Source organism: Pseudorasbora parva, chromosome 3 (genome assembly GCF_024679245.1).
Source record: "Pseudorasbora parva isolate DD20220531a chromosome 3, ASM2467924v1, whole genome shotgun sequence".
NCBI classification, from domain to species: domain Eukaryota; kingdom Metazoa; phylum Chordata; class Actinopteri; order Cypriniformes; family Gobionidae; genus Pseudorasbora; species Pseudorasbora parva.
Genome location: NC_090174.1, coordinates 54,249,798 through 54,276,486, shown reverse-complemented (window position 1 = coordinate 54,276,486; position 26,689 = coordinate 54,249,798). Strand labels below are relative to the sequence as shown.

General features: G+C 38.6%; 2 protein-coding genes across 3 annotated transcripts in view; one reads left to right on the top strand and one right to left on the bottom strand.

The window, feature by feature from the left end:
- The window catches only part of nf2a (NF2, moesin-ezrin-radixin like (MERLIN) tumor suppressor a), a 53,728-nt gene extending 44,572 nt beyond the window's left edge, over positions 1–9,156 (bottom strand). The window contains exons 1-3 of the mRNA XM_067439511.1: positions 8,999–9,156; positions 8,539–8,653; positions 8,283–8,425 (exon numbers count right to left, since the gene is read on the bottom strand). Coding sequence (XP_067295612.1) covers positions 8,283–8,396 — 114 coding nt within the window. The 5' untranslated portion in view covers positions 8,397–8,425; positions 8,539–8,653; positions 8,999–9,156. The remainder of the gene's footprint in view (positions 1–8,282; positions 8,426–8,538; positions 8,654–8,998) is intronic.
- Positions 9,157–9,716: 560 nt separating this feature from the next.
- fbxo21 (F-box protein 21) lies at positions 9,717–26,392 on the top strand. 2 transcript variants are annotated; one of them, XM_067439504.1, is made up of 12 exons: positions 9,717–9,981; positions 10,897–11,032; positions 11,185–11,279; positions 11,390–11,511; positions 13,030–13,176; positions 13,445–13,581; positions 14,756–14,892; positions 15,036–15,215; positions 18,429–18,561; positions 21,412–21,602; positions 22,308–22,465; positions 25,488–26,392. In XM_067439504.1, the coding sequence occupies exons 1-12, from the start codon at positions 9,758–9,760 to the stop codon at positions 25,724–25,726; spliced, it is 1,899 nt and encodes a 632-aa protein (XP_067295605.1). In that variant the 5' UTR covers positions 9,717–9,757; the 3' UTR covers positions 25,727–26,392. The 2 variants fall into 2 exon arrangements, with proteins under 2 accessions (XP_067295605.1, XP_067295604.1); XM_067439503.1 differs by having other exon boundaries at positions 11,170–11,279.
- The last annotated feature ends 297 nt before the right edge of the window (positions 26,393–26,689 follow it).

The window sequence follows — 26,689 nt, the reverse complement described above, 5'->3', positions numbered from 1 at the left end:
CATTAACATTTCCTCCAATCTGCACACAGCAATATGATTCACTGTAGCAGTAGGGATCTCCACTCCAAATGCACCACTGTTTCCATTCAGTGGACCATTAACGACCCATCCCAACACTGTCCTAACAGCATATGGGCCAGTCCCACAGCTGTTGACAATCTCCCAAGGTTCCAATATCTTGGGAGCATTAGTACCAATCAGCAAATCGACATTTGCTTTGATGTTTGGGATGTGCACCTTTGATAGGTATGGAAACTTAGCCAAATCCTCAGATGTTATCAGGTTGTCAGTACTAACTGGCATTTTCTGCTGTGTGAGGACCTCAGGAAGCTGATAAAAGTTATTATAATCCAGACTGGATACTTCCAAACCAGTCAAGGAATGAGCTGGAACTATGGCTTGTTGTCCCATTGTACTGAGCAGAAATGTGACCTGTTTACCTGAAATATTCAGCTTCTGCATAAGTTGTTCAGAGCAGAACGTAGCTGAACTACCTGGATCCAAGAATGCATATGTTTTTATGACCTTGTTTCCTTTAATGGATTTAACTTGTACAGGGAGAATAGACAATGCACATCGGTCCTTACCGACCCCTGTATGCCCACATGTTTTGGAAGAAACTAACTTGTCACATGACGACTGTTTTACAGCTGCTGATTGCTTTTTGATATGAAGTACTGTCGGATGACTTTGATGACAAACGTTGCAATTCAGACGCTCTTTACAATGCTTGCTTATGTGCCCAATACACAAGCATGCAAAGCAAACTCCTTTCTCCCTTAGAAAATCTATCTTTTCCTTATGCTTCTTTGAATTGAACTGTTCACATTCCTCCAATGAGTGAGTATTAGAACAGCATAGGCAATCATCCTTGTCAGCCTTCCCTGGGTCTGATCTTAAACTCCCAGATCCTGAAGGTGAGTCTATGTTTGCTACTGTAATGGCAAAGGTATTTCCCTTCATTCTTTCCTTGGGCTGTGGCTTAAATCTTGTAAATGTCTTTGTTCCAGTGACACCAAAGGATGACTCCTGAATATCACCAAACAAGGGATCAGAAAGGATTCGGACATGACGTTCTATGAATGTGACCAGGTCAACAAAACAAGCTCGACGCTTACAGGTTTCCATTATGTCATAAGCTGTTACTCTCCACTGATCCCTTAGCTTGAAAGGCAATTTGGAAATAACACTTCTCATGTTTACAGGCATATCCATTTCTTGCATGTGCCGGAGCTCGCCCATTACGTTGCAACAGCCACGCAAAAACAAAGCATAAGCTTGCAGAGATTTCACATCCTCCGATTTAACAGGGTTCCAGGCCAGAGCCTTTTCAATATAAGCAGTAGCAATTTTATATTCATTACCAAAGTGTTCCTGTAGAAGATTCTTTGCTACTGTATAGCCACGCTCAGGAGCCATGTGTTGGCAACTACGCACCAGATCTCGTGGCTGCCCACGGGTAAATTGTTCTAAATAGTATAAACAATCTGCCTTACTGGCCTTAGCTTCCACACCTTGTTCAAAAGCCTTTATAAATGTTCTGTATTGCAGTGAATCTCCATCAAATATGGGAATATCTCTGGGTGGCAATGACATTGAACGCTGATGTTGAAGCAAGGCAGTTGTGATCTCATTTTGCTTATGCATGATGTTAAGTATACCATCAGGCGTGGCATCATTCTGACCAGTGGCATCATAGTACACAGACCTCCTGTCCGTTAATTGAGAAGTTGGATGCTGTGATGTTCCCTGTGCAGCAATTGTCTGTCGTTGTTTGTTAACAGCATACTGTTGGCTTGTAGCAATGTTAAACCGACTCTCCATTATCTTAGGTCGCACATCAACAAATCTGTCAGATGGTAATGAACAAACACTTTTTTGAACAGTTTTTCCTGGTCCAGGTTCATATTCTGTTGCCATAGGATTTAATTCATTGTCAGATTTCCTTTTCCTTCCTTCCTTTTCCAACTGGGAATTTGTGACACTTGCCGATCCTGAAGAACGTTCAAAAGCTTCTAGAACAGCCAGTTTAGCAGTAGTTGCAGCCAATTCAGCATCCAGATCGAGCTGCTCCCTTTTCCTCCGTAGCTGCTGCTCCTGCTCCTCAAGAGCATGCCTGTCCTTTAAAGCTGCAGCACGAGCAACAAGTGCAGCTCTATCTGCTTCTGCCTTTATCCTTGCAGAGGATGCAGTGCTGATTCTACTACTGCTCATACTGCCTTTAGAACGTTTACTTTCTACATTGGACACACTGTCATTTGGATTAATACCATCATCAATAACATCACATTCTCTTGCAGACACATTACCTTCATTACACAAAACCCATTGATTTGCATCAACAATGCATTCATCATTAAACATAGTTTTTGCTTTAAACCACGTTTCTTGTTCTTCCCTTTGTTCAGGTGGCAATAAACGCAATACAGACTCATGGATGCTATTTGCACTATCACATACCTCACTGAGCTCTGCCAGTGCACCTTGTACCTGTAATTTGTCACCCTTTTGAATTAACTCTTGCAAGGATTTTCTTATATTATCTGCCTTATTCACTTTGGCTTTTCTGACAGCTTGCAACTTATCCAATTTGTCAGCTAATGCTTTATATGAAAGCTTAACCACACGTTTTTCAGTTTGTACTTCCACATTACTAACCACACTATTTGATTTAACAGCTGACATACCAGACCCCACAAGTGCATCCGATGTTGCGTTGCGTGTTTCCATAAGGAAGTCTATTTTTAGTTCATTATAGTTCGTTGTTCGAGTGCGCGTCGGCGATCAGACCATTTAATTCATTTTAATTACGTGTGCACACAACTAAATGGCCATAAACCAGTGTAGCGCTACACATACCTCAGTGCGTTGGGCGCCATTAGATGATCTGTTGTTGTTGTTCTTCAGATTGTTGTAGATTTTCCAGTCCCGCGACGTTCATTATAGGCTACTGATGACAAACCGCAGAAGCACTCTTTGGCATAAACAAATCCAGCGACTCCCGTTAATGCAGGCTGCAGCGTCCTCCTTCAGCTTTGATGCATTCAAACGTACCGAAGTTCCAAACAAAAGTTCCACAGAGCCAAGGTTTTGACTTGATTGTAGAAGCTAAATCTAATACAAGCTACTGAGGTGTTTTGGTCCCGGAGAAACTAGGTTGACTCGCGTTACGTTGTTTCTAGTTCATCCATAAACACAAGAAAAGCCATTCTTTCTTTGCATCCGATCACCGCTTTATTGTGGCTCGCCAACTCCAAACACCGTCAATTACTCTCATTGTGTACAGTTCATTTAATAGAAAAGAGTGTCCTTAAATGTTCCCCGCTATTGCGGTCAAAACCTTTTTGCCCTTCCGGGTCAAAACACCTGGCTTCCATCATAAAGGAAGCACACCTATATACAGCAATAGTGTACCAACAGCGCCACTCTGTGGTCAACACAAGAACATCTTATTTTGGCTCCTACACATGTGTTTCTTCTACAATGGTAAATTGCATAGGGATTTTGTATTGACCATAGCTCTGGCTCACAGTGTCACAGAGACAAGGGGGTGGGCTCAATTTATTTAGGCAACCAAACACTATCTCAGGGTCATTGTGACGCTATTAAGCCACACCCTAGCAACCGTTTAGAGCTCCCTAGCAACCGATCCCATTGAAAGAGATCAAAGTGATATCTTTGGATAGGAGTAGACATGTGCCGATTTTCGATAATGCGATTTATCACGATAATGAATATGCACAATATTGTTATCGACATGGGCACTTTAAAATATCGTAAATAATAATTTATTAACAATTAATCAATTTTTTATAATGCACTCAAGAATACTTTGCCCATCAACCATATAAATGCTCAACACCGCTGTATTCTGCGTCAAAGGGACACGTGCTCAGGTGTAAATAAGAAGCACATGAACGAGTGAAGGATACGCGCTGCTGAAGTGCCGCTCAGTGACAGCAGAGGGCGCTGATGAACTGCAGAATGCAGCGGTTACCCCGGAAACCCCCGCAAACAAAAGAAACCGCGTGTAGTTTTTAAAACAGCGTTCTTTTTTTGTAATCTCAATGTTGTTCATCACAGCACCAAATACTTAATACTTAAAGACTTAATAGGCTATTTATTTTCAAGCTTAAACATTTTTATGTTTTAATCTGGACTACAACATGCCCTAATGATTAGAACTGTTCTAATTATTTGTTATTGTTCAGTAAAACATTGAGACATACGACTTCATTAGTTAACATGTTAATTCATTATTACCAAACTGACAATGAAAAATACTTATAAAGAATTAATTATTCTAAGTAATGTTAATTTCTTAGTTACTGTTTAATAACATTAAAATCAAAAATCAAAATAACTTTTTTAATGGACCTAAGATAAAACTAACAATGATCAGTATTTCTTAACTAACATTACCAAAAACATTATACTTTCTGTACCAAATGTAGCTATTGCTCAATCTTAGTTAATGCATTAAATAATGAGACCTTATTGTAATTTGTTAGCCTACCTGTTGTTCTTTATAGCCTCATTCTTTTGCACTTTAATCTGTTTGAAAATTGTACTTTTACAGCTCTGAAAAAATCAAGAGACCACTTAGCATTGATTTCTGAATGAGTGGTCTCTTAATTTTTTTTCCAGAGCTGTATATATTTTTGGTGCATTATTGTATTAAAACATTGTTATTTTTGTTATTACAAAAATAGTTCTTAAAGCTGTTATGCTATGGCAACACTTTTTTTTGCAACTTATTTCAATATCGTGATAATATCGTATACCGTGATAAAACTTCAGCAATTAATCGCAACATGAAAAATTGATATCGGCACATGCCTAGATAGGAGTGTCATAGAAACATGATGGTGGGTTTGTTTGACTCAGGACATCAAAAGCCAATCACAAATCACCTTCAACACTTCCTAGTCACGCCCTAGCAACCATTATCAAGCGCCCTAGCAACCAAAATCCACAAGGGATATCTCATCTTCTGAATGTCATAGAAGAATGGGGGTTGGTTTATATCATTCATACTGGCGATGAGCTTTTAGAGTATTATTATGGGATGCTGCCAAGCCACTCCATAGCAACCAAACAGAGTACCCTAGTAACCACATAGCAACGCCATAGCAACCACATAGCGACGCCATAGCAACCACTTACAACACCCTAGCAACTGCCTATCAATCACCCAGAACACCATATCAACTGCCTAGCAACCACCCAGAACACCTTAGCAATCACCTACCAAAGCCCAAGTAACCACCCAGAACACCCTAGCAACCACCTAGCAACCACCCAGAATACCTTAGCAACTGCCTAGCAACAACCCACAATACCTTAGCAACCTCCTAGCCACACCCTATCAATCACACTGAATCAATCAAATTTTCTTTAACAGCGTGCGCTCATACACAGAGAACTAAAGCACAGAGAATACAACATAATATGACAATCGTGTTCTCATTATAATGCTGTGTATGTGACAGATTGCTGCCGCACATCTTGCACTGTATTTCATGATCATTCACAGTGCTTCTGGCATTACTGCGCACTTCAGTTTCACTTTATTTCGCGGTCTGGAAGGCGTGCTGTCTAATGTTAACCAATCAGACCTCAGTTACCGGCCAAAATGCCGCAATAACTAGGGTTGTAACGATACACCAAACCCACAATTCGGTTCGTATCACGATTTTTGACCCACGCTACGATACAAACCTCGATATGGGGGAAAACAAAACAGTTCAAAAGATATTTTGAGGGGGAAAAATTTAATTTATTAAATAACATTTGAAAAATCTGTATAAACTGAACACCAAATAACAATATTAACTATGCAAATTATTAACAAAATACCTAAGTAAATTAAACTATATAACCAAAGCTATAACACTTCTGTTTTCTTTGTAATAAAATACTGTTAAAAAACGAACAGAACTAAAGTCCATAGTGGAGATGATTCGAGCATTTTGAAAATTCTTCTTCAATCAATCTTACATTTACAAAGAAAAATGGTTAATGTTTTTTAGCACTGAGGTAACTGAGGCTTACTCTCTCTGGCTCTCTAGTGCGTGTTTGGGCGGGGTTGCTATTGGTGGTGATTGTGATGGATTCAGCAGTACTCAACCCTTCCAACACCTTAGCCTTTTTCTTCTCCAGAAGTTTTGGTAGCACATTTTGAGAGAAATGCGCCCGGCTCGGTAATGCATAACGGGGCTCGAGCTCTCATGTTAACCGGTTAGAGTTTGCATAATGCCTGCGTGACACGCACGGAAAATGCATTGCATGCTTCAAAAAGAAGATATGCCTATTTTTAACTCGACACGCGAGCGTGTTGAAAGCGTTTGCAGGCAAAATAGAATAGGAAAAGATGTTTATATGTCATTTTGACACGAATGCATATTAATAAATGACATTTTCATGTTCGAATGTCTGTAGGTTAACATAAATGCAGATATAGGCCTAATTTTAATAATAAGAAACAACATAATTATCGATTTTGAAATATTAAACCTATCAATGCAGAACAAAATATTCTGTAGCCTATTTTGCCGTCAATACCATATATCTGTGTAGTCAATAGGCTACTGCCGACGTTTTCTTTGCGGTATCAATAGGCAATATATATTTACATCCTGTACATCAATACCAGCAGAAGCGCTGTGTCAGACACGCTTCTGGTGTGCAAAGAAAGAGAAAACGCCACGCAGCCGCCCCGCGGCTGACACGCACCAGAAACGAAACGCTCACACCACGCTTGCAGTGTGTCTCCGGCATCTGCATGTTGGTTGTGTTGCCGGCCGGTTGGGGAAGCTTCTCAAAACACTTACGGCAAATTGTGTGGGTCTTGTCAACTACACGATTGCCATCCTTGTTCTTCACCGGCGAAATGTTGCCATACTGCTGACTTAAAAGTTGGTCCTGGACAGCAAGGATAATTCTGGGAGTTGGAAGGGGTGTGTCGCGATTCTGCCTTCACACATCGCGATACTGGTTCGTGGACCTGCATATTGCGATTTCGATTATATATCGCATATCGTTACAGCCCTAGCAATAACCAATCCAAGAAGTTTACAAATATCATTTTTTTAAGTCAGGGCGATCATCGTTTTCATGATCGATCGTCGCTGTCACGTTTGAGTACCCGACCACTGTTGCCCATCCCTAGTAACAACACAAACGGATTAAGTTTGACTTCAATTTGACTTATATTTAAGTGGATTGAACACAATAAAATTAAGTTTGGACAAAATGTATAGCAATTGTGTTGCTTTAGGTCATTTTAAGTAAGCAATTTGAACAAGTAGAATAACAAATTTTTTTCATTGTACCATGTTTTACCATGCCTAATATCGATCTTGTTTACTGCCGTGTGCAACAAGTGTCTCGTAGCAGCTGCAGAGCAAACACACAGCATTATATAGCCTTATAACATAACTTTCAACACACTCAAATGTATCTAATATAAGACAGCACTGTGTTACCCCCCACACACACGAGTGGAAGAAGAGGAAACCACCATCTGTGGCATAATAAAAGCTCTGCGAAATCAAGGCGTCATCAAGCTACGGCCTTTTTATCAAATATCAAAGTAAACGTAAAAAACAAATGTCAAAAGTCAGGGTTTACAGGGTAAATTGTTTGAAAATGAGTTTGAATGAGTAACTGAATGGATTTTTTTGTGCGGCTTTAGAAGAATTGGAATATAGTGCACAAGTCAAAAGGATATAAATCACATATAAATCATAAATCGTAATATAAATCATCATCCTCCACTTTTACTGCATGTGAAGCTTGTACATTCTTGTGCATTCACAGAAAAAATAAATTAATACTGGATCATAATTACATGAGGGGAGTAATTGACAGAATATATGTTTTTGGGAAGAGCTATTCCTTGAGGGCACAGAACAGCCCCTCCATTGAAACAAAAGTCCCCAAAGCAGACAGGGATGTCTTGACGCAGCTCCCCTGGAGAAACAGGTCAGGTTGAGTGACTTGCTCAAGGGCACAACAACAGTAAGCCGGGACGTTAAAATGTCGACAGCCTGGTGCCTTCCCTAAGATAAGCTTACATGCCCTCTGGTTACTGATGAGAAGCATTGCTCACTGACAGTACAGGTTTGGTTAGGCAATAGGCTTACTGCCATAATTTAACATGACATGCACTTCTACAGAGACAGCTTAAACTTAATTCTGTCATAATTCAGGGAACTTCACCACTTAAAAACAACGCCTTTATACAAACATCACACTCATGCAAAATGCTTGCTACTTACCTCACAGCTAAACTCCAAGTCAGCATCCATTGTAACAATTGTGACATTGAAGTTTTTGGCTTGTTTCCTCCGGAGGGATATGAGCCCCATTTTTGATGCAAGGACACTTGCCATAATAGCTGATGATGGGAAACTTTCCTCCTCTTTAGAAACAACATAAACCTGTTGACTAACTATATACCTGAAGCATAGCTTATGATGAAACACATTAAGAGTTCAGTTCTAGCTTCAGTATAGCATTACTGGCAAATGTTACCATAAATGTGATTAAAGTGCTTGTCTAAAGGCAAGCTGTTGACAAACCACCTGCATTAACTGTTAGCAGTTGGACACATACTATCCCTTTTACTTCCTCTAAAGCGCCATTAAGCCTGTAAGATAAAAGCAAAAGAGAATAGCATAAGTTTAGTAAGGAATAACGTATTGGCTAGTTAAGTAATATAATGCATGTACAATAACAATAGAAGCCAATTTTACACTACTATAAGCGTAATAGAAGTTGACAGATAACTGAGAACAAACATTAACCTAACATATAACATTTAAGCATACATTGTTGTAGTAAAATACCAACTTTTACACAACTTCACAACTATTTACGTGCTCATGGAGGCTTGTTTATGCTAATCTCCGGTTTCATTCCTCGTTGTTTTGTTTTATCATCAGTGTTTTTGACAGAATTGGCCGGACAGCTCGTAAACTGGTTGCTAACTCACCTTTCGAGCCGTAAACACAGCTGAATTCCTGCAGCGTTGTGTGTGTGATTCACGCCCGTTTAAACACCTGACACACAAACATTGCTGCTGGTTTGCCTCTTTCAGGCCAAAAACTACAGCTGAAACTTCGCGTGCGCGTGCACGAGGAGGACGGCGAGGAGGAGGGAGGACATGCGCAATAGTGCGCGTCTTTCAGCTAGAGTTAAAAGCCTTTTTCTTTTTTGTCAGGAGATAATACAAATAAATAACTTACTATTCTTTTTTTTCTCGAAAAGTAAAGCTAAAATATTATTTTGGGCATGATGTAAGTGAATAGTGTACGATTATTAATTACGTTCAGAATTGTTTATTAATGTACGCATTTATTACGTTTTAAATGTTTTTAATTTATAGATATTATTATTGTTATTATTATTAAAATCAAATTGTGACTATGTAAATATAAGATTAAATGCACCTAAGTATCTAGGTTTCCAGATTAAAATTACATTTTTACTTTAAATGCTACTGAACGGAAACAAACAAACAAAAAAGATGAAATAGATTGGTAGATTGGTTAACTACTTTAAAACTGATGTTTTAAAACGTATATATATATATATATATATGGATCTTTATAGTAAATGTTACATTTAAATGTTACAAAAATGGGTATATTTCACGCTATCCTCAAAGTTCAGCCCTTTGCACCAGAAAGGGGCGTGCTTACGTTGACAACTGGGCGGGGCTCCGATGAGGTCATCGGAGTAAACAGAAAAGATGGCGACGCCATACACGGCAGATCGAGTTTTAGGGACAAATACGGTTATTTCAGAAAGTTTCGCTAAGCAGTTAACCGATTTACCGGCGGAATTATTAGAGCATATCTTGTGCTTTCCCGTTCTAAACCATATCGACATTTGCAACGTTTCCTGCACGTGCAAGAGGCTGCATGACGTGTGCCATGGCAGGGGAAAGGTCTGGGCGCATCAGTACAAAATCAGGTGGCATAAATTAAAAACATTTCTAAAGCTTTATACCTCTATCAACCTCGAATTGATCAAACCATAAGAAATGTGTTGGATCCCTGATTGGTTCTGTTCTGTGCGTGAATTGAGAGCTGTCAGGTCGGTTTCTCATTCTGCTGATGCACCAGATTTGTCCTGTGTGCACATGCAGAGAGATGCATTATGTAATGTTTAACTATCACGGGCTCCTATATGTTGAAAGAACGAAATACACTTAACGTTAAGTAACCTTGAACACAAAAATGCATGAAATTCTGATAATAATAAATTAACTTAGGGGCCTACATGAAAAACACCATAATAAATCGTATTTAAATGGAACTATAGTTTTACATTTATTCAATGTAATGTTATGGTAACATTAATTATTACCTACTGTGTTATTTGCCTGGTTTCAGAGACAGGACTTAGACTAAGCCATTATTAAGCCTTAGTTCAATTGACATTGAAGTGGCTTTTGGTAACATGCCTTTGTAAAAAAAAAAAAAAAAAAAACATTACTGGTCAACATCTTGAGAGAAAGCAATGGCACTGACATATTTTAAGATATGCCAGTGAAGGTTGCTTTCAGTTAAAACCACTCATACATGCATTTTAGTCTGGGACTAGCTTAAGTCTGTGAAACCGGGGGTTAGTGTGTGCTGTAGTTATGTTTTGGCAGATAAAGTTGAGAGCTTTTTTGGTAAATTTTGCTTAAAATTTAACTGGACAATACCTTCTTTGTAATCAAGATGATATATAAGCATTCAATTAAAACACTATTCTTTAGAATATGACACTATTCTAGCCACATTTAAGAAATTGGTTTGATATATTTGTAACACCTTGCATAAATTAATTATTTTTTTCTTTATGAGGTCAAACATTGCTGATGTATCATTAATGTTTTAGGTGGCCCAGGCTGCAGAGATTTTATCGTCATAATGAGTCGTACGATTGGCTAAATGAATTCACGAGCCGGGACATGGTTGGTCAACAGATAAGAAGAACAGTAGAGTCCATTTCCAAGAGGTTCTTCACAGAAGTTGTAAGTGACTCTACACATGACTTTTACAAGAGATTTATCCCAATAATCATAATATTTCAGTTATGACAATCATGCAATGCTGTGGACAGGTACTTTGTAAGGTAAGTTGTATTAAATCTATTATTTCTGTAACTCAGCCTTGCGTTGGTCAGGTGCTTGGAGACAGCTTTGCGGAAATCGAGTCTCTCGGTGCCCCAGAACACTTCTGTGAGGATGAGCTGCTCGGTATTTTGAACTCAGACAAAAGGTTAGAGATGAGCTCACGCTTATGTTATTTATTTATTTTTTTACATTACATTTAACATTAAATGGTTAAACTAAATTCATGAATGTCCTTCCTTCCCATGATGGTTTCAGGAAAAGTTTGACACTTAAATACTATGCAAAGAAAATTCTCTACTTCCTCCGGCAGCAGAACATTTTGAGGCATTTGAAGCTGTTCCTTGAAAGGCTACCAGAACAACAATCTGCACTGGAAGGTAAGCTTACTAAAAGACTAACTAAAACTCCCACAAAAGAAAGTAATATTTTATTTATTATTAATGGTCAGTGAAGTGCACTTATGTGGCTATTTTAAAGGTTTCTGAATTTGCTTTGAAGATCTCTTAGTAGGTTTACAGACATTCAAGGTCAAAAAACTGTTTAATTTTCTCATAATATAATACCTTTACTCACAGTAGGTGCGTTTACATGGAGTACTTTAATAGGTTTTAAATCCGAATCAAAATGCTCCATATAAACACCCCAATCAGAATAAAAATGCCCAAACTGAATGAAGTTGTAATCGGTTTGAGAAGGGTGGGATAAACCTTTTCATGAACCGATCAAACGAAAAATGTAACCATGTAAATGACCTGACCCGATTCTTTGCAGTGTGCGTTCTTATATGACGTGATACACAGCGCGCGCCTTCACCACTGACTGCGCACCGCTCTCACACACAGGATAATGTTGAGAGGAAAGAAAAAAATTTTCTGAGGGGTAAACTTTTTATTTCGTTAGAAGTTATGGAGATGCTGTTGGCATAATGACACATCCTCTCATCTTGACAGGGTTTGTCCCAGGCACGTTTTACTTACACTACGCCTGACAGAAGAACTTATTTTTTCTGAGATAATTACACTTTACAATAAATAAATAGCTTTTATAAAACCGTATAGTCCTAGTGGCCGTTGAGAGTTGCTATGGCATCCGTGAACACACTCCAGCTGCTGGAAAGGACAGAGTCGACATTTCTGATGCGGCAGACAAACCGCTCTGTGATGATTGCGATTTGAAAGTCAGCACATGTTAACCCCAGATCGGTTTAGATAACGTCTCATGTAAACAGTCCACTAAATTTTTCAATCTGAATTATTTTAATCGGAATGACAAAAAAGTGTGCATGTAAACATGACTAGTGTCTGTTATGATTCAGTCTCTCTAAACCCCTCCTTTCTGAGAGCCTACTCTGCTCTAATTGGTCAGATGGCTCAGTCTGTTGTGATTGGTCTACTACTGACAGTACATGTCGGAATCAAAATGGCCTTTACAATATCTGAAGTTCAGCACCAGAGGCTTCCTTAGCATGTGATGGCCACATAAAGGCCACGTCCACCCAATAATAGCTGCCATAATATATTGGTTATCATATACAGTAATCATAGCTCAAATAGAATGAAATGTACAGCCACATAGTTGGCTCTGTAAAAAAAAAAAAGGAAAATTATTATAGGCTTAGCAAAATCATGAACAGCATAATATTCACAATGTTCTGATGTCCGCTCCATCTTTCAAGTTTGGGCCCTCCTGATGATGAAAATTACAACTGTGTGCTGACAAAGTATGCTTTGGGCTTTAGTTAGGGAAACCCTATCTAACCAAAGTATTCTCGTTTAATTTTTATGGATGATTGAGAGACAGAATATACATTTAACAGAATTATACATAGAATTATAGTTTGAATCAAAAGTTTACGTCAAACAACAAATATCCGTTTGTTTAATCTCCCATTTCAGGTGCTGTTTTGGTCGACCAGTATTGCAATCCTCTGACTGATGTCACCATTGAGAGCATATCTGCACAGATAGAAGAAATAACTGACAAGGTGAAGAAGTATCTGCGAGTAAAACACGCCACACACCCAGTTCTAAGAGCCAGTCAAGGTCAGTCTGCAAAGAGAGATCCGCAAAAATTCAATTTACTGTTCTCATGTGGTCTATTAGTCAGACCTGTGTAGCCATACTTATGTTCTCCCTGTTGTCCAATAAAAGCTTTCAGCTCGATGTCGGTGAAATGAATGTCTTAGAGGTCCCTTAGTTTAATTTTCAACATTTTTTAATTGACTTTGCACTGCAATGGGAAACCACAACAGCATTGTTGTTCTTAAAGCTATAGCGTCCTATATCTGTCTTCACTAGACTGTTTTCCCAGGTGACTGCTTTGTTCTGGAAGACTTGGAGTTTCAAAGGCAAGTCATATGTGCTCTGAACACTGTGCTTTATGACCAGCTACAGTACAAGGGCAATGAGCGGGACTACTACAATCCGCTGAACTCATACATACATCAGGTACTGGAGTCACATGGATATCATACTCGTACTCCAAAATACTTTTCAAGTATACACTTATGTTGTCCACACATACAATGTGCATTACATAACCAAAGAACTTTGTGTAATATGTAAATTTACATTGTAATATCATAGTTTTTTTTTTTTTTATTCAAATAAGTAACATGCTTTACTTGACTTTATTTCATTCATAATTTACTATATATTATATATATTTACTGTGTATATAATTACATTTATTTAAAAAAAATAGATGAAATAGATTGGTTAACTACTTTAAAACTGATGTTTTAAAACGTATATATATATGGATCTTTATTCCAGGCATTTTATGAGTTGTTATAGTATGTGTATAGTATAGTAGTTCTAGGACGTGTTTTATTATTTTTATCAGCAATATATGATTTATTTTGTATCAAATTATTATAATGCTGCTAGTAAATAAATAAAAAAAACTGTACTCATTATCTCCAGACAATATAGCAGAACAGAATTTGAGTGATGCAACAGAGCAGGTACTGTTGCCAATTAATTATGTCATTATCCTGACAGCATGTTTGTGCTGATATGTTACTATATTTAAACTAAGAATACAAAAAAGATATTGTTTAAAAGTTTGCCGTGGGTATGATTTTTTTTAATGTATCTTATGCTCGACAAGGCTGAATTCATTTGATCAAAAATACAGTAAAAACTGTAAAGATTACAATATAATTTTTTTGATTTTTTAATATGTAATTACATTTAAACTAGTAAAAATCAGGATTGTTTAATGAATATAAATATCAAGTGTTTATTTGAAATAGTACTTTTTAATAAAACTGTCACTTGTGATTAATCTAATGCATTAATCTAAGTAAAAGTATACTATTAAAAAAATAAAAGTATATTCATTTTAAACAAAATTCCTACTGATCCCAAACTTTTGAACAGTATGTTGGGGTGATGAACACTCATCCGCAGCAAAAGAGAAAATAAAAACACTTCCAAAGTAAAATAAATACCTGAAATCGACAAAACACTCAAGTAACATAATGTTCCCTTCCATCTAGTTGTGCTGAATGTAAAAATCATAAGAACATTAAAACACTGTATTGTAGTATGTGTAAGTATACAATTTACAAAATACAAAATGTAGTTTATTTCTCACAGTGTGCCCTCTTGTGGTCAGGTGCTGCTCCGTCGGACAGGCATTCCCATCAGCCTCTCTGTGCTTTACATGACTCTGGCCAGGAAGTTAGGAGTTCCTCTGGAGCCTGTCAACTTCCCCAACCATTTCCTGCTCCGCTGGTGCCAAAATCAAAGCAGGTGCGTGTTTTCCACATTCGAGCTATTGCAGTCTGTCTAAATGAAATCACATAGCAAACATAATTCAGTTTCACATCAGTTCATTGCTTTAATCCCAATATGCTTCAATGACAATGTATGTTTTCCAATGATGTGTTTTGCAGGAGTGGTGACATCTACGACTATGTATACATTGACGCATTTGGAAACGGAAAGCAGCTGGCTGCTAAAGAGTGTGAGTATCTGATCCGACACCAGGTGACAGCAGATTACTACAGCGCTATTAGCACCAGCGAGCTGCTGCTGAGGATGGTGGGAAACCTGCTTAACATTGGCAAGAGAGGGTAAGACTCTGGGACAGTTTACACAACACCGTTTTCAAATAAAAGCGGAACGTTTTTTATGTGTTCATCATTTTGGGGGGCCTGAAGACTCAAACTTTAGAAAAGTTTTTTGAAAAACATACCATTATTGTTTCAGTGTTAACTACAAAACCACAAATTTGTGAAAACTGTGACGTCATGCGCATGGCGCATATAGAGAGGTGAGGGTATGATGTCACTTTGTAGGCAGGTCAGCGGTCAGCATCACACTGGTTCCCTTGAGAAAAACCCAATAGGTAGCCTGACATGGTCATACTCAATTCTAGCCAGAATATGAGTCTAAAGCCCCGTTTCCACCAAAATTACCCAGAACAATTTGTACCAGGAACTTTTTTACAGGAACTTTTCTCCCCCCCAGACCTGCAACTGTCTGTGTTTCCACCGCTAAATAAAGTTCCGTGAAGATTAGGCAAATTAGTCCGGTGATGTAGGACTGCACGACTGCTCCTCCAAATCAGTGAAGGACAGTAATCATTTTTGCATGTACCGATTGAAAGATTTAGTGGACTGTTTACATGAGACGTTATCTAAACCGATCTGGTGTTTACATGTGATAACTTTCAATCGCAATCATTTTGCCACATGCAGTTTGTCTGCCGCATCAAAAATGTCAACGCTGTTTTCTCCAGCAGGTGGAATGTGTTAACTTTAGCCATAGCAACTCTTAACGGCCACCAGGACTAATACAGTATTATATTGTAAGCTATTTATTTGTTTAAAGTGTAATAATCATCTCAGAGAAAAAAAAAAATTCTTCTGTCAGGCGCAGTTAAAGTAAAAGCTGCCTGGGGCAATATACGCTGTGTCATTATTCCAACATTATCTTCATAACTTATGAAATAAAAAGTTTACCCCTCAGAAAAATTAGCTTTCCTCTCTTGTCAACATGAGCGCGGCGCGCGCTGTCACGTCATGTAAGGACGCACACTTATAGTAATCGGTCAGGTCGTTTACATGGTGAAAAATAGACTGTAAAAAAATTAATAATGAGTATGGAAGAGATTCAAGCTGTGCTGCTTTTGCTGGTTATGTATAGGTTTACTAAAGAGGTAATTAACAACGACAGAATATGCAGATTCAGCAGCATGCAGCATATTCAGAAAGCTTGTAAAGCTAGATTTAAAATGACAATGTATATTATTATCAGCTATTACGGACATTGAACGTGAGATGGCTGAGACGAACGCGCGCCATCAGACAGAGAGCAAGACTGATATTTACTGAACGTAGACCGAACCTCGCAAAAGACTTTTAAAAATGCCGGCTGAAATAAAATGCTGCGTGAGCTAAACCAATCAGCATGTTGATTGGAGGGGGAAATATTTACCCGGAACTTCATTTAGCGGTCTAAACACACCGAGTACCACCCAAAGTTCCTGGTTCCTGGGTAAAGTTCCTGCGAAGGAAACGCGGCTTAAAACTGCTCCATTGAGCTGAGATTATGGGGCGTGTTTCAACCGAACCAGGAAAGACATCCATAGGATAGAGCTACAACGAAGCGAGCAGCGCATTACGTTAGTTGTCAAATGTCAACAGAGCTCAACTGCACTGTGTTGCCAAGTCCGCATTTTTTTCTGCGGGTTGTTTTCAATGTTCGCGGGTTGAAACGAGCGACTATTATGTGATATATAGACCCATGAATGCGAATTTTAGCAGACAACCTTACCAACATAACACACATTTACCCCCCAAACGCCTTTTTTTCCGGATAACCCCGGAAATGTATGATGCTTACACATTTTGTCAATCTAAATAATTAACACAGACAAAACCAACTTATTATTTTTAAAGCCTAAATTCAGTTGCCAGAAGTAAAAGGCTAAAGGTAGGCTATAAACAGACTTAAACCACGTACCCACAAATTCAACGTCTCCATCACTAACAATTATGACACTAATGAGGCTGTAAAAGCGGACTGAGTTTACCTGTTCAGCTTGATGACGTTTAATCTCCTCGACTGTCTCTTAAGTCCCATTTAGCCACTTGTTAGCTACTGTTTTTTTCAAGACACCTAACAGCTTCAAAAAAATCTTGAGCGGGAATACTGATGTATTTTATGTTGTAGAATAAAACGTGAAAGTGTCTTGAGCTTGTGTTCACCACAGACCTTATTTCATAGCCTAGAAATCTAGACGCATCCTAGTGGCAGCAGATCTAATCTGCCACGAGTGTCGTCTAGCAACTCTCAATACACGTCTGAGCTGTAAAAACCAAACTCTGGTTGGGCCAATCACATCGTGTAGAGTCTGAGTATTAACATAAAGGCGGGGCTTAACATAATGACGGCCGAGTTGCGCTTGCGTGCTACTAGTAAACACAGAAACTGGCGAATGGCGGTCTTTCGAATCAGCTTTGTCCGCGACTCTGGAAGACTTGGGGTTAAGCTTTTCTCAGAGAAAAGAACAAAGAACGGCACTGAAGTCATTCTTAAGAAGGGAAGATGTGTTCTGAGTTTTGCCTACCGGATACGGCGAAAGTTTAATCTGTCAACTAACTCTGCTTCACCTTCGTTGCTCTGGTTGGTGGTAGTGCTATCCTACTGCATGCAAAGGGAGTTTGAAAGACAACCGTTTATCCCGCCCCTCGGATTGAGCCCTGTCAATGGCGGGCGGACCCAGGTTTGAGTCTCCCTTGGAGCGGGCCGTTCGAACAGGAGGGGTTACATTCGCATGAGATTAGTATTACCTGAGGTCATTTTTTGGATCTTTTTACATAAGGTAAAATCTGCTGTAATCTTTAATAAAATTGTCCGTAATAATTACTTTACCCCATCTCTACATGTTAAACTAATCCCGTCCGAATAGGGCTAAAGTTGTCGTCTATACACAAAAAAAAAAAAAAAAAAAAAAAACGCAGCAGAAAAACTTCTGTTTTTAGTACATCCTTGTTGTGTAAGTGTACCCTCATGCTTTCATTACTGTACTTGTGCTCTTATGCATCATGAACAGTTCTTTTATATTCTTATTGTCAGACTGCTGTCTCACGATCATTTCCTTCATTCAAATCTTTTAAAACCTATCCCATGTTGCATGTATACTCATTAGTAAACCAGTCAGGGAATTCTGCAGTTTAGTTATGTAAATAAAATTGTTTTTCTTGGCTGTCAGCTAAACTTGTGAATTAGTCAGATCCATGTTTTGCTACAAAATGTGCTTGCTTTTTCATTTTGTCTAGAGAAGGGAATGAGAAATCATATCAGCTCCTGCGGGACTCTCTGGATCTCTATCTCACCATTAACCCTGATAATGTACAGTATCTTCTGCTGCAGGCCCGCCTCTACTTCCACCTGGGCATCTGGCCTGAGAAAGTGAGTTTAATCAAAGATAAGACTTGAATGGTAGTAACAATTCACAGAAGAAAACCTATTTTCTTAATATAGAATAGTCAAAGAGGAAATCTCTCTGGTGCGTATGCACTCTCATAAGCATAAGGTTCTTTTTCATTTTCTGATCCCATTCATTCATTCTGATCCAATACTTTCCTATAACTTTCCTAATTCCTTGAAAAAGGCCTACTAATATTAATGAATTACTCACCCTCACGTTGTTACAAACCCATTAGACTTTCATTCGTCTTCGGAAACACAAATTAAGATTTTTTTTTTTTAACCCTCTGGTACTCTTCTTTCAGAAATCATGCTCAAACATACTTTGGACCGAAAAAACGTGTAGTGTCCAGTCACAATTATTCACACTTGTACTCCTTGCAGTCAAAAATGAGCGCATTGGAAATTAATGGGAAATGAATTGTGTCTAGTGGAAACTTTTGGTATTATGCCAAAACAAAATCTACTGAAAGCTTTTTATACACTCACCTAAAGGATTATTAGGAACGCCATACTAATACAGTGTTTGACCCCCTTTCGCCTTCAGAACTTCCGTAATTCTACGTGGCATTGATTCAACAAGGTGCTGAAAGCATTCTTTAGAAATGTTGGCCCATATTGATAGGATAGCATCTTGTAGTTGATGCAGGAGATTTGTGGCATGCACATCCAGGGCACGAAGCTCCCGTTCCACCACATCCCAAAGATGCTCTACTGGGTTGAGATCTAGTGACTGTGGGGGCCATTTTAGTACAGTGATCTCATTGTCATTTTCAAGAAACCAATTTGAAATGATTTGAGCTTTGTGACATGGTGCATTATCCTTCTGGAAGTAGCCATCAGAGGATGGGTGCATGGTGGTCATAAAGGGATGGACATGGTCAGAAACAATGCTCAGGTAGGCCGTGGCATTTAAACAATGCCCAGTTGGCACTAAGGGGCCTAAAGTGTGGCAAGAAAACATCCCCCACACCATTACACCACCACCACCAGCCTGCACAGTGGTAACAAGGCCTGATGGATCCATGTTCTCATTCTGTTTACGCCAAATTCTGACTCTACCATCTGAATGTCTCAACAGAAATCGAGACTCATCAGACCAGGCAACATTTTTCCAGTCTTCAACTGTCCAATTTCGGTGAGCTTGTGCAAATTGTAGCCTCTTTTTCCTATTTGTAGTGGAGATGAGTGGTACCCGGTGGGGTCTTCTGCTGTTGTAGCCCATCCGCCTCAAGGTTGTGTGTGTTGTGGCTTCACAAATGCTTTACTGCATACCTCAGTTGTAACACATGGTTATTTCAGTTAAAGTAGCTTTTTTGTCAGCTTGAATCAGTCGGCCCATTCTCCTCTGACCTCTAGCACAAACAAGGCATTTTCACACACAGGACTGCCACATACTGGATGTTTTTCCCTTTTCACACCATTCTTTGTAAACCCTAGAAATGGTTGTGCGTGAAAATCCCAATAGCTGAGCAGATTGTGAAATACTCAGACCGGCCCGTCTGGCACCAACAACCATGCCACGCTCAAAATTGCTTAAATCACCTTTCTTTCCCATTCTGACATTCAGTTTGGAGTTCAGGAGATTGTCTTGACCAGGACCACACCGCTAAATGCATTAAAGCAACTGCCATGTGATTGGTTGATTAGATATTAACATTAATGAGAAACTGAACAGGTCTTCCTAATAATCCTTTAGGTGAATGTGAATATATATATATATATATATATATATATATATATATATATATATATATATATATATATATATATATATATATATATATATATGAGGGTGATATATATATATATATATATATATATATATATATATATATATATATATATATATATATATATATATATACCTCAAATTTGGAACACAACTTGATTAGAATTAAGAAATTAAAAAAAAAAAAAATTTGTGTATTTTTCATCACAATAAAGGTAAGATTATTTTATTATAACTCACTTGACAAATCTTTTACACACACTTTTCTGTGTAGTCCAGTTTGTAGTCAAAAACTGAAGTCAAAACATTCAAGCTTTATGACAGTTTAAATTGGAAATTTCATTTTCAGGTCTATCAGGGTTTTGAGTGAATAGACTTTCAGTAGAGGGACATAAAACTGAGATATCAATAAAAATATCGTAATTTTGTGATTCACACAAGTATTTGGTTTTTGAACAATATGAGGGTGAGTAATTCATGACAGAATTTATATTTTTGACTATCCCTTTAAAGAAAGTAATTGCTGTTTTGAAGACAGGACACTGTTTGCACAAGTATAAATAGCACTTAAATAGCACCCTGGTTACACAAAGAGTGTAAACAAAAGTAATATGCTGTTTTACTAAGTGTATATTATCTGTGCAATCAGCTAAAAAGTTTGGCTATTTGCACAAAATATAAAAAGGACAGTGTATATTGAGCATGGGTTTTGTCAGATAGATCGCTTTTAACATTTCTAATACATATGTTTAACACCTAACGCACAACCTATAAGGGAGTGTTTATGTTGCACTTGCATTGAACATTTGGGATGGTGATTATTGCAATTAAACTCCAAAGTAATGTATTTAAAGCTGAATATTGAATGTCATCATTGTCTATATAAATGTTTGTCACACTTTAGAGTAGGATCATGCAGAATAAGGCATTAACATGTGCTTTATAAGTACTAATAAACAGCTAATATCCTAGTAATATGCATGCTAATAACTAAACAACGAGAGAATAGCGAGAACTGAATCCTAAAATAAAGTTTTACCAAATATTCTAATGGGAGCAAAGTGTAACGAGTGTGTTTAATTTTGTTCTCTGTGTCTCAGGTGTTGGATATCCTGCAGCATATTCAGGCTCTGGACCCGTCTCAGCACGGAGCGGTCGGGTATTTGGTGCAGCATACACTCGAGCACATCCAGCACAAGAGACATCCGGAAGAGCCGGAGGTGAAGAGACGCAGCGCGCCTGAGCACAGGGACGTACAGTACTCTGTAGGCCTCGTCATGAAACATAAGAGGTGGGTTCAACTACTTGGAGCCTGAAACTCCATTGAGAGAGTTTCATCAACTTCCATCTTGAAAATTACAGTGTTCTCTTTTTTCTAACTAACCGATATGGCTATACTATATACTGCAAAGTAAATTGCAAAAAGTCATTTTGCCAAGATCTATTTCTCTTTGTTCTTTTTCTCGTCTCGGGGGAAATATTCCCTATGTAGTACTACACAAAAATTATGAAAAAAGATTTTCTTTAGAAGTTTCTTATGTTCACTGATACTGCAATGTATGAATAAATGCATTAATTTCTTCTTCTTTAAATCTATCTTAACCCATACTTTTGAATGATAGTGTATCATGGTTTCCACAAATATATTAAGCAGCAAATATTTTTGCTTTTTCAACACTGATAATAAAAATAAATATTTATTGCGCACCAAATCATCATATTAGAATGATTTCTGAAGGATCATGTGACACTGAAAACTGGAGTAATAATGCTGAAAATTCTATATATATATTTCTCAATATTAATGTTTTTACTGTATTTTTAGTCAAATAAATGCAGCTTTGGTGAGCATAAGGAACTTCTTTCAAATACAACAAAAATCCTTAGTTATTTATTTCAATTTCATGTATATTTTACATTCAAAAGTGTTGGGTCTGTACAGTTTTTAGATAGATTTTTTAAGTTAATGTTCTCAAACTGTCCAATTTCCTCACAGGTCAGGCTACAATTGCGTTATCTATGGATGGGACCCAAAATGCACCATGAGTCAGGAGTGGATTAACACTATGAGGGTCCATCAGCTGTCTAAGGGGGCTGATCAGCCATTCTTCAACGTCCTAGTGCAGGACGGGACCTGCAGATACGCGGCGCAAGGTGAGACTTTCCATAAGATCATTTTAGCAGTGAGAATTTGTATTATTTTAAATCTAATTTGGTTTTAGGCTGTGCATATACTTTCAGAGACGTATCATTGCTTTCTGGTATCTGAAAACTGGGTCTTTATCCTAATTGCTCCCAATTTCATCAGCAGCAGTGAATCATTTCTTTGGGGGCAAATGGGTCAGGTGTTAATTAATTTGAGACGCATGCAGTCTTAAATAGGACGTGTAATGCTCTTTTACATTTTCAACTTTCTTTAGTGTGTTGCTGTTCGAGCATGAAAAAGTTCTGCACAGCACAAAGTCACATCAAAGAGAGTTATTCTCTATCAGTGCGCACTGTTTCTGAACTCATTGCACTCATCACAGTATTCCGCTTTTGAATAATTACTGCCCAAGTCATAGGCCCTATGCAAAAAAAGGGGGGCAAGTAGAATGTTGAAGGGTGTGTTTCAAGCACTTGGTTTGCGTGATTTTGTTTGGTCCGGACCAAAGAAAAAACACATTTAGTTCTGGTCCGCTTAGCGTTTACATTGGCATTCTAACACCGAACCTAAAGGCATTAGCCTGACGTGGTCATCCTCAATTCTGGTCAGAATATGAGTCTGAAACTGCTCCATTGGGCTGTGATTATGGGGCGTGTTTCAACCGAACCAGGAAAGACATCAACTGGACAGACCAACAACCAATCAGAGCAACGAAGCAATGCATTACGTTAGTTGTCAAATGTCAACAGAACTCAACTGCACTGTGTTCCCAAGTCCACGTTTTTTTCCCCCGGTTTGTTTTCCATATCCGCGTGTTGACGCGACTATTATGTGATATATAGACCCATGAATGCGAATTTAGTAGTTGCCGCATTTTGTTGTAAAAACTTGGCAACCCTGTCTGCACGCACGCTGGAATAACTAACTTTGTTGTATTCACCAACATGATCATCATTTCAGAAAGAAATAGTGAAGGTGAATGCATATACAAACAAGCTCTCCATTTAGGATTTGAACAAATATAATACAAGCGCCTTTGATGACGTGCATGATTAACTGTCCACCATCGTCTAAAGCCCGCCCTGATGATTTCATTGGTCTGAACAGTTTCTGTTCGGGTATAATCACTCCTCTATGGATCGAGGCCAGACCGAGCTAAAAATGTTGTGGACGGGGCTAAATTCGGCTGGCATCCAGTGCTATAAAGGCATAGGGATATGTTCACAATCTGATTGGGCTTTTTATAATAAACTTTTATTACGTAAATTTCACAATGGAACTTTCCGAGCATCCAAAACAATGATGTGTTCTGGACGAAATGCGCTTGTTGTGTGTGCGTAGCCTACATATGATTACTTATGAAATGTGCAAAGGAGTCAAAACAGCGGCAGGATTTCACTCCTTTACTCCGTCACACACACACAAACGCAGATATGCTGTGAGGAGACGCGGTTCTGATGTCTGACGGGCAACATCATGAATATTTTGGAAAAAAAACAGGTGTGCTTGAGCATTCTGTCCTTTTTAGGGTTGCATCGTATGACATCATGTCCTGTTTTTGTCCGTGTTGCGTTCATATTTCATTCTAACCACATCAGAGTTTGTTTGGAAAAGGACTCAGATGCTTGTCTGACTATCACCAGACCAAGCTCAAATTAAAATTGAACACTGGTCTGGGACTCTGTTCTGTTTTTTCTACTGCACAAGAGGCGTGATCGACGAACATAATTCAAATGACTCTGTACGCAATTGGATAATCCTTCAACCAATCAGACCACAAGAGGCGTGATCAACGGGCAAAAACCCATCCCTTTGCTATCTGTCATTGTGTTAAACCCACCAATAAAGTGCCAGGTGGATAAGCCAGTCTGTGATTGGTTCCCGCAAAAGTGTAACAGAAGCAGTAGAAATGAATGAACAGGTTTCCAGACTGAGTTGCAGGGCGAAATCAAATTGTCGGCAGATTAGGCTGGGTTTACACAGTCTACCGAGATGCATCTTTTCAGTGGTCTAGTGCGCTTGTTTGGTGCGCTCCAGGGAGCGTTCACACTTAATCAAATGAACGCGCTAATAGAACAATCGCACCGGAGTTTGTTTTAATTGAACCAAAAATACCAAGTGTGATCACACTAGAAATTTGCAGGACATTTCCGAGATGCGCTAGTCCAGCCATCCACTTTTCAGGAGGAGGGGCTTCATAGAAAAAGGAGCTTAAAGCTGCACTATGCAACTTTCTGTCCACTGGAGGGCGCCTATTCTAAACAAAGGCGTAGTTTGATGATGCCAAGTGTGAGTGCAGTATCTTGGGACATGTGGTCTTCTCATCACAGCCGGTGGAAAATAGGACTCGGGCAGAAATCACGTTCATGCATCCGGTTATTACCGTTACTGTAGTGTAAAGCAGAGCAGGACTGAGTGTTGTGGAGCTGAGCACAGCTGCTAGAGCGATTGCACACGGCTTGCGAGCACCGGGACTTTTATTATGACGGGACGGACCGGGACACAGTCCCCGGCCGCCTGCACTATTTCCGGTAAAGGTAAAGCAGCTCTGTTTATCATATTAGATACATTTAAGTTTATACAGATATGTTTAAAATTATGTTACGACGTTTCTCTGTGTGTTCGCTCGGCGCTGCTGTGACATGTTCACACTGATAAGAGAAAAGCGCTTCTGCAGAATAAAACCGAGGGTAACACAGATGTGACGCAATTGACAGGCGACTCGCTCAAACGCTATGCTGAAACGTCCCGGCCCTTGGTTAACATAGGAAATTTTTTCACAATTTACAAATAGTTGGAAACATTTGGGATATTGTAAGTACTCAAATGAACAAAATATAACACTGGCCTAGTGGTTTTTGGATATTTTACTGCAAAAATACTACATAGTGCACCTTTAACAGAGTGTTATTGACAGACTGGGAAGAGAGGTGCTGCAACAATGGAGAATATGTGATAAAAATAATGTTCAACCATAACCTATTCTAGACCCCAAGACTTAATATGGCCTCTTTCTCTTTTCATTTGCAGAGAATCTGGAGCCTCACTCTGCCCCGCTGGAGATCGCTCACCCTGAGGTCGGCCGCTACTTCTCTGAGTTCTCTGAAACACACTACATCGCTAATGAAGAGCTCCAGGCGCGTTACCCAGAGGACATGTGCAAGACCCACAGGACTGTAGAGGAGCTTTACCACGGCCTCAACCCAAACTCAGGCCAATCATCTGAGCCAACCGCCAACTTCCAGGACCACGATTTATTAGATCCGTAGACCAAAATGCCACCTTTTTACCTCCCTCTCCTTTAAATGTGTAAAGTCACTCAATTTGTCCTGAACTATTACAGAAAGTCGCTCAATACAACTGACAAAGGACCGAATTTGATGTTTGAAGTTCTAGTTATTGCCAAAACCAGTAGTTTTTATTTAAATCATTTCCTTTATACAACATCCTGGTCCTAGATCGGTTTTACGGGCAACTTTGACCCAGAGCGGCAAATGTAGTCTATGCTGAAAGAAACTACACATGTTGTCATATTTGAGTGGTTGAGTACAAATGGTGTGGTTGAGTTACAGTATTTGTGGATACAAAATTTACTCTAGATAATATGTAAACATACACCATAGAGGGTCTGAACATCTGTATGTGTTGATGATCAGCTTCAGGCCCGTCCATTATGTCATCATTCAATACATCTCACTGAACTAATGCACTAATGTCACATATGTTAATGTTAACAAACATGCACTTGACATAAGATAAAATGTCTAACACTGTCACCTTGAAATATTTTGTAATGTTTACTTCAAAGTTATTTAAAAAAAAAGAAGAAGAAAAAGCCTAGAGAACAAGGGCTAGAGGTCTTATTGGCTCATGGTTGTAAATACAAAAGCATTGAGAATATAAGAATTAATCACAATAAAAAAAGAATCTCCATTCTTTGGGTTATTTGTTTATTTTATTTGTATGACTTATTTATAGTTTTGTAAGTTTAGGGAGATGAAGTGAAAAAAAAAATTAAATGATAATTTAATATTTTCACTATTAGTCTCAAGACTATTGTTTCTAACTGATTATGGAAATATACGGATAACAATTCACTGTTTTATCATTCATAGAACACTTAAAATTGAAAGTAAAAAAATGACAAACAATCAGGGCGGAGTCCCTCTTGTATCCAAAGCAGAGTGTGTTTGCATTCATTTTAATACTCATCCGAAGCCACACAACCTCAA

Coding starts and splice junctions, on each gene's coding strand:
- fbxo21 (XM_067439503.1), top strand. CDS start 9,758: ATGGCGACGCCATACACGGCAGATCGAGTTTTAGGGACAAATACGGTT. Junction 11,033..11,169: donor AGAGGTTCTTCACAGAAGTT/GTAAGTGACTCT, acceptor TCTGTAACTCAG/CCTTGCGTTGGTCAGGTGCT. Junction 22,466..25,487: donor CTGCAGATACGCGGCGCAAG/GTGAGACTTTCC, acceptor TTTCATTTGCAG/AGAATCTGGAGCCTCACTCT.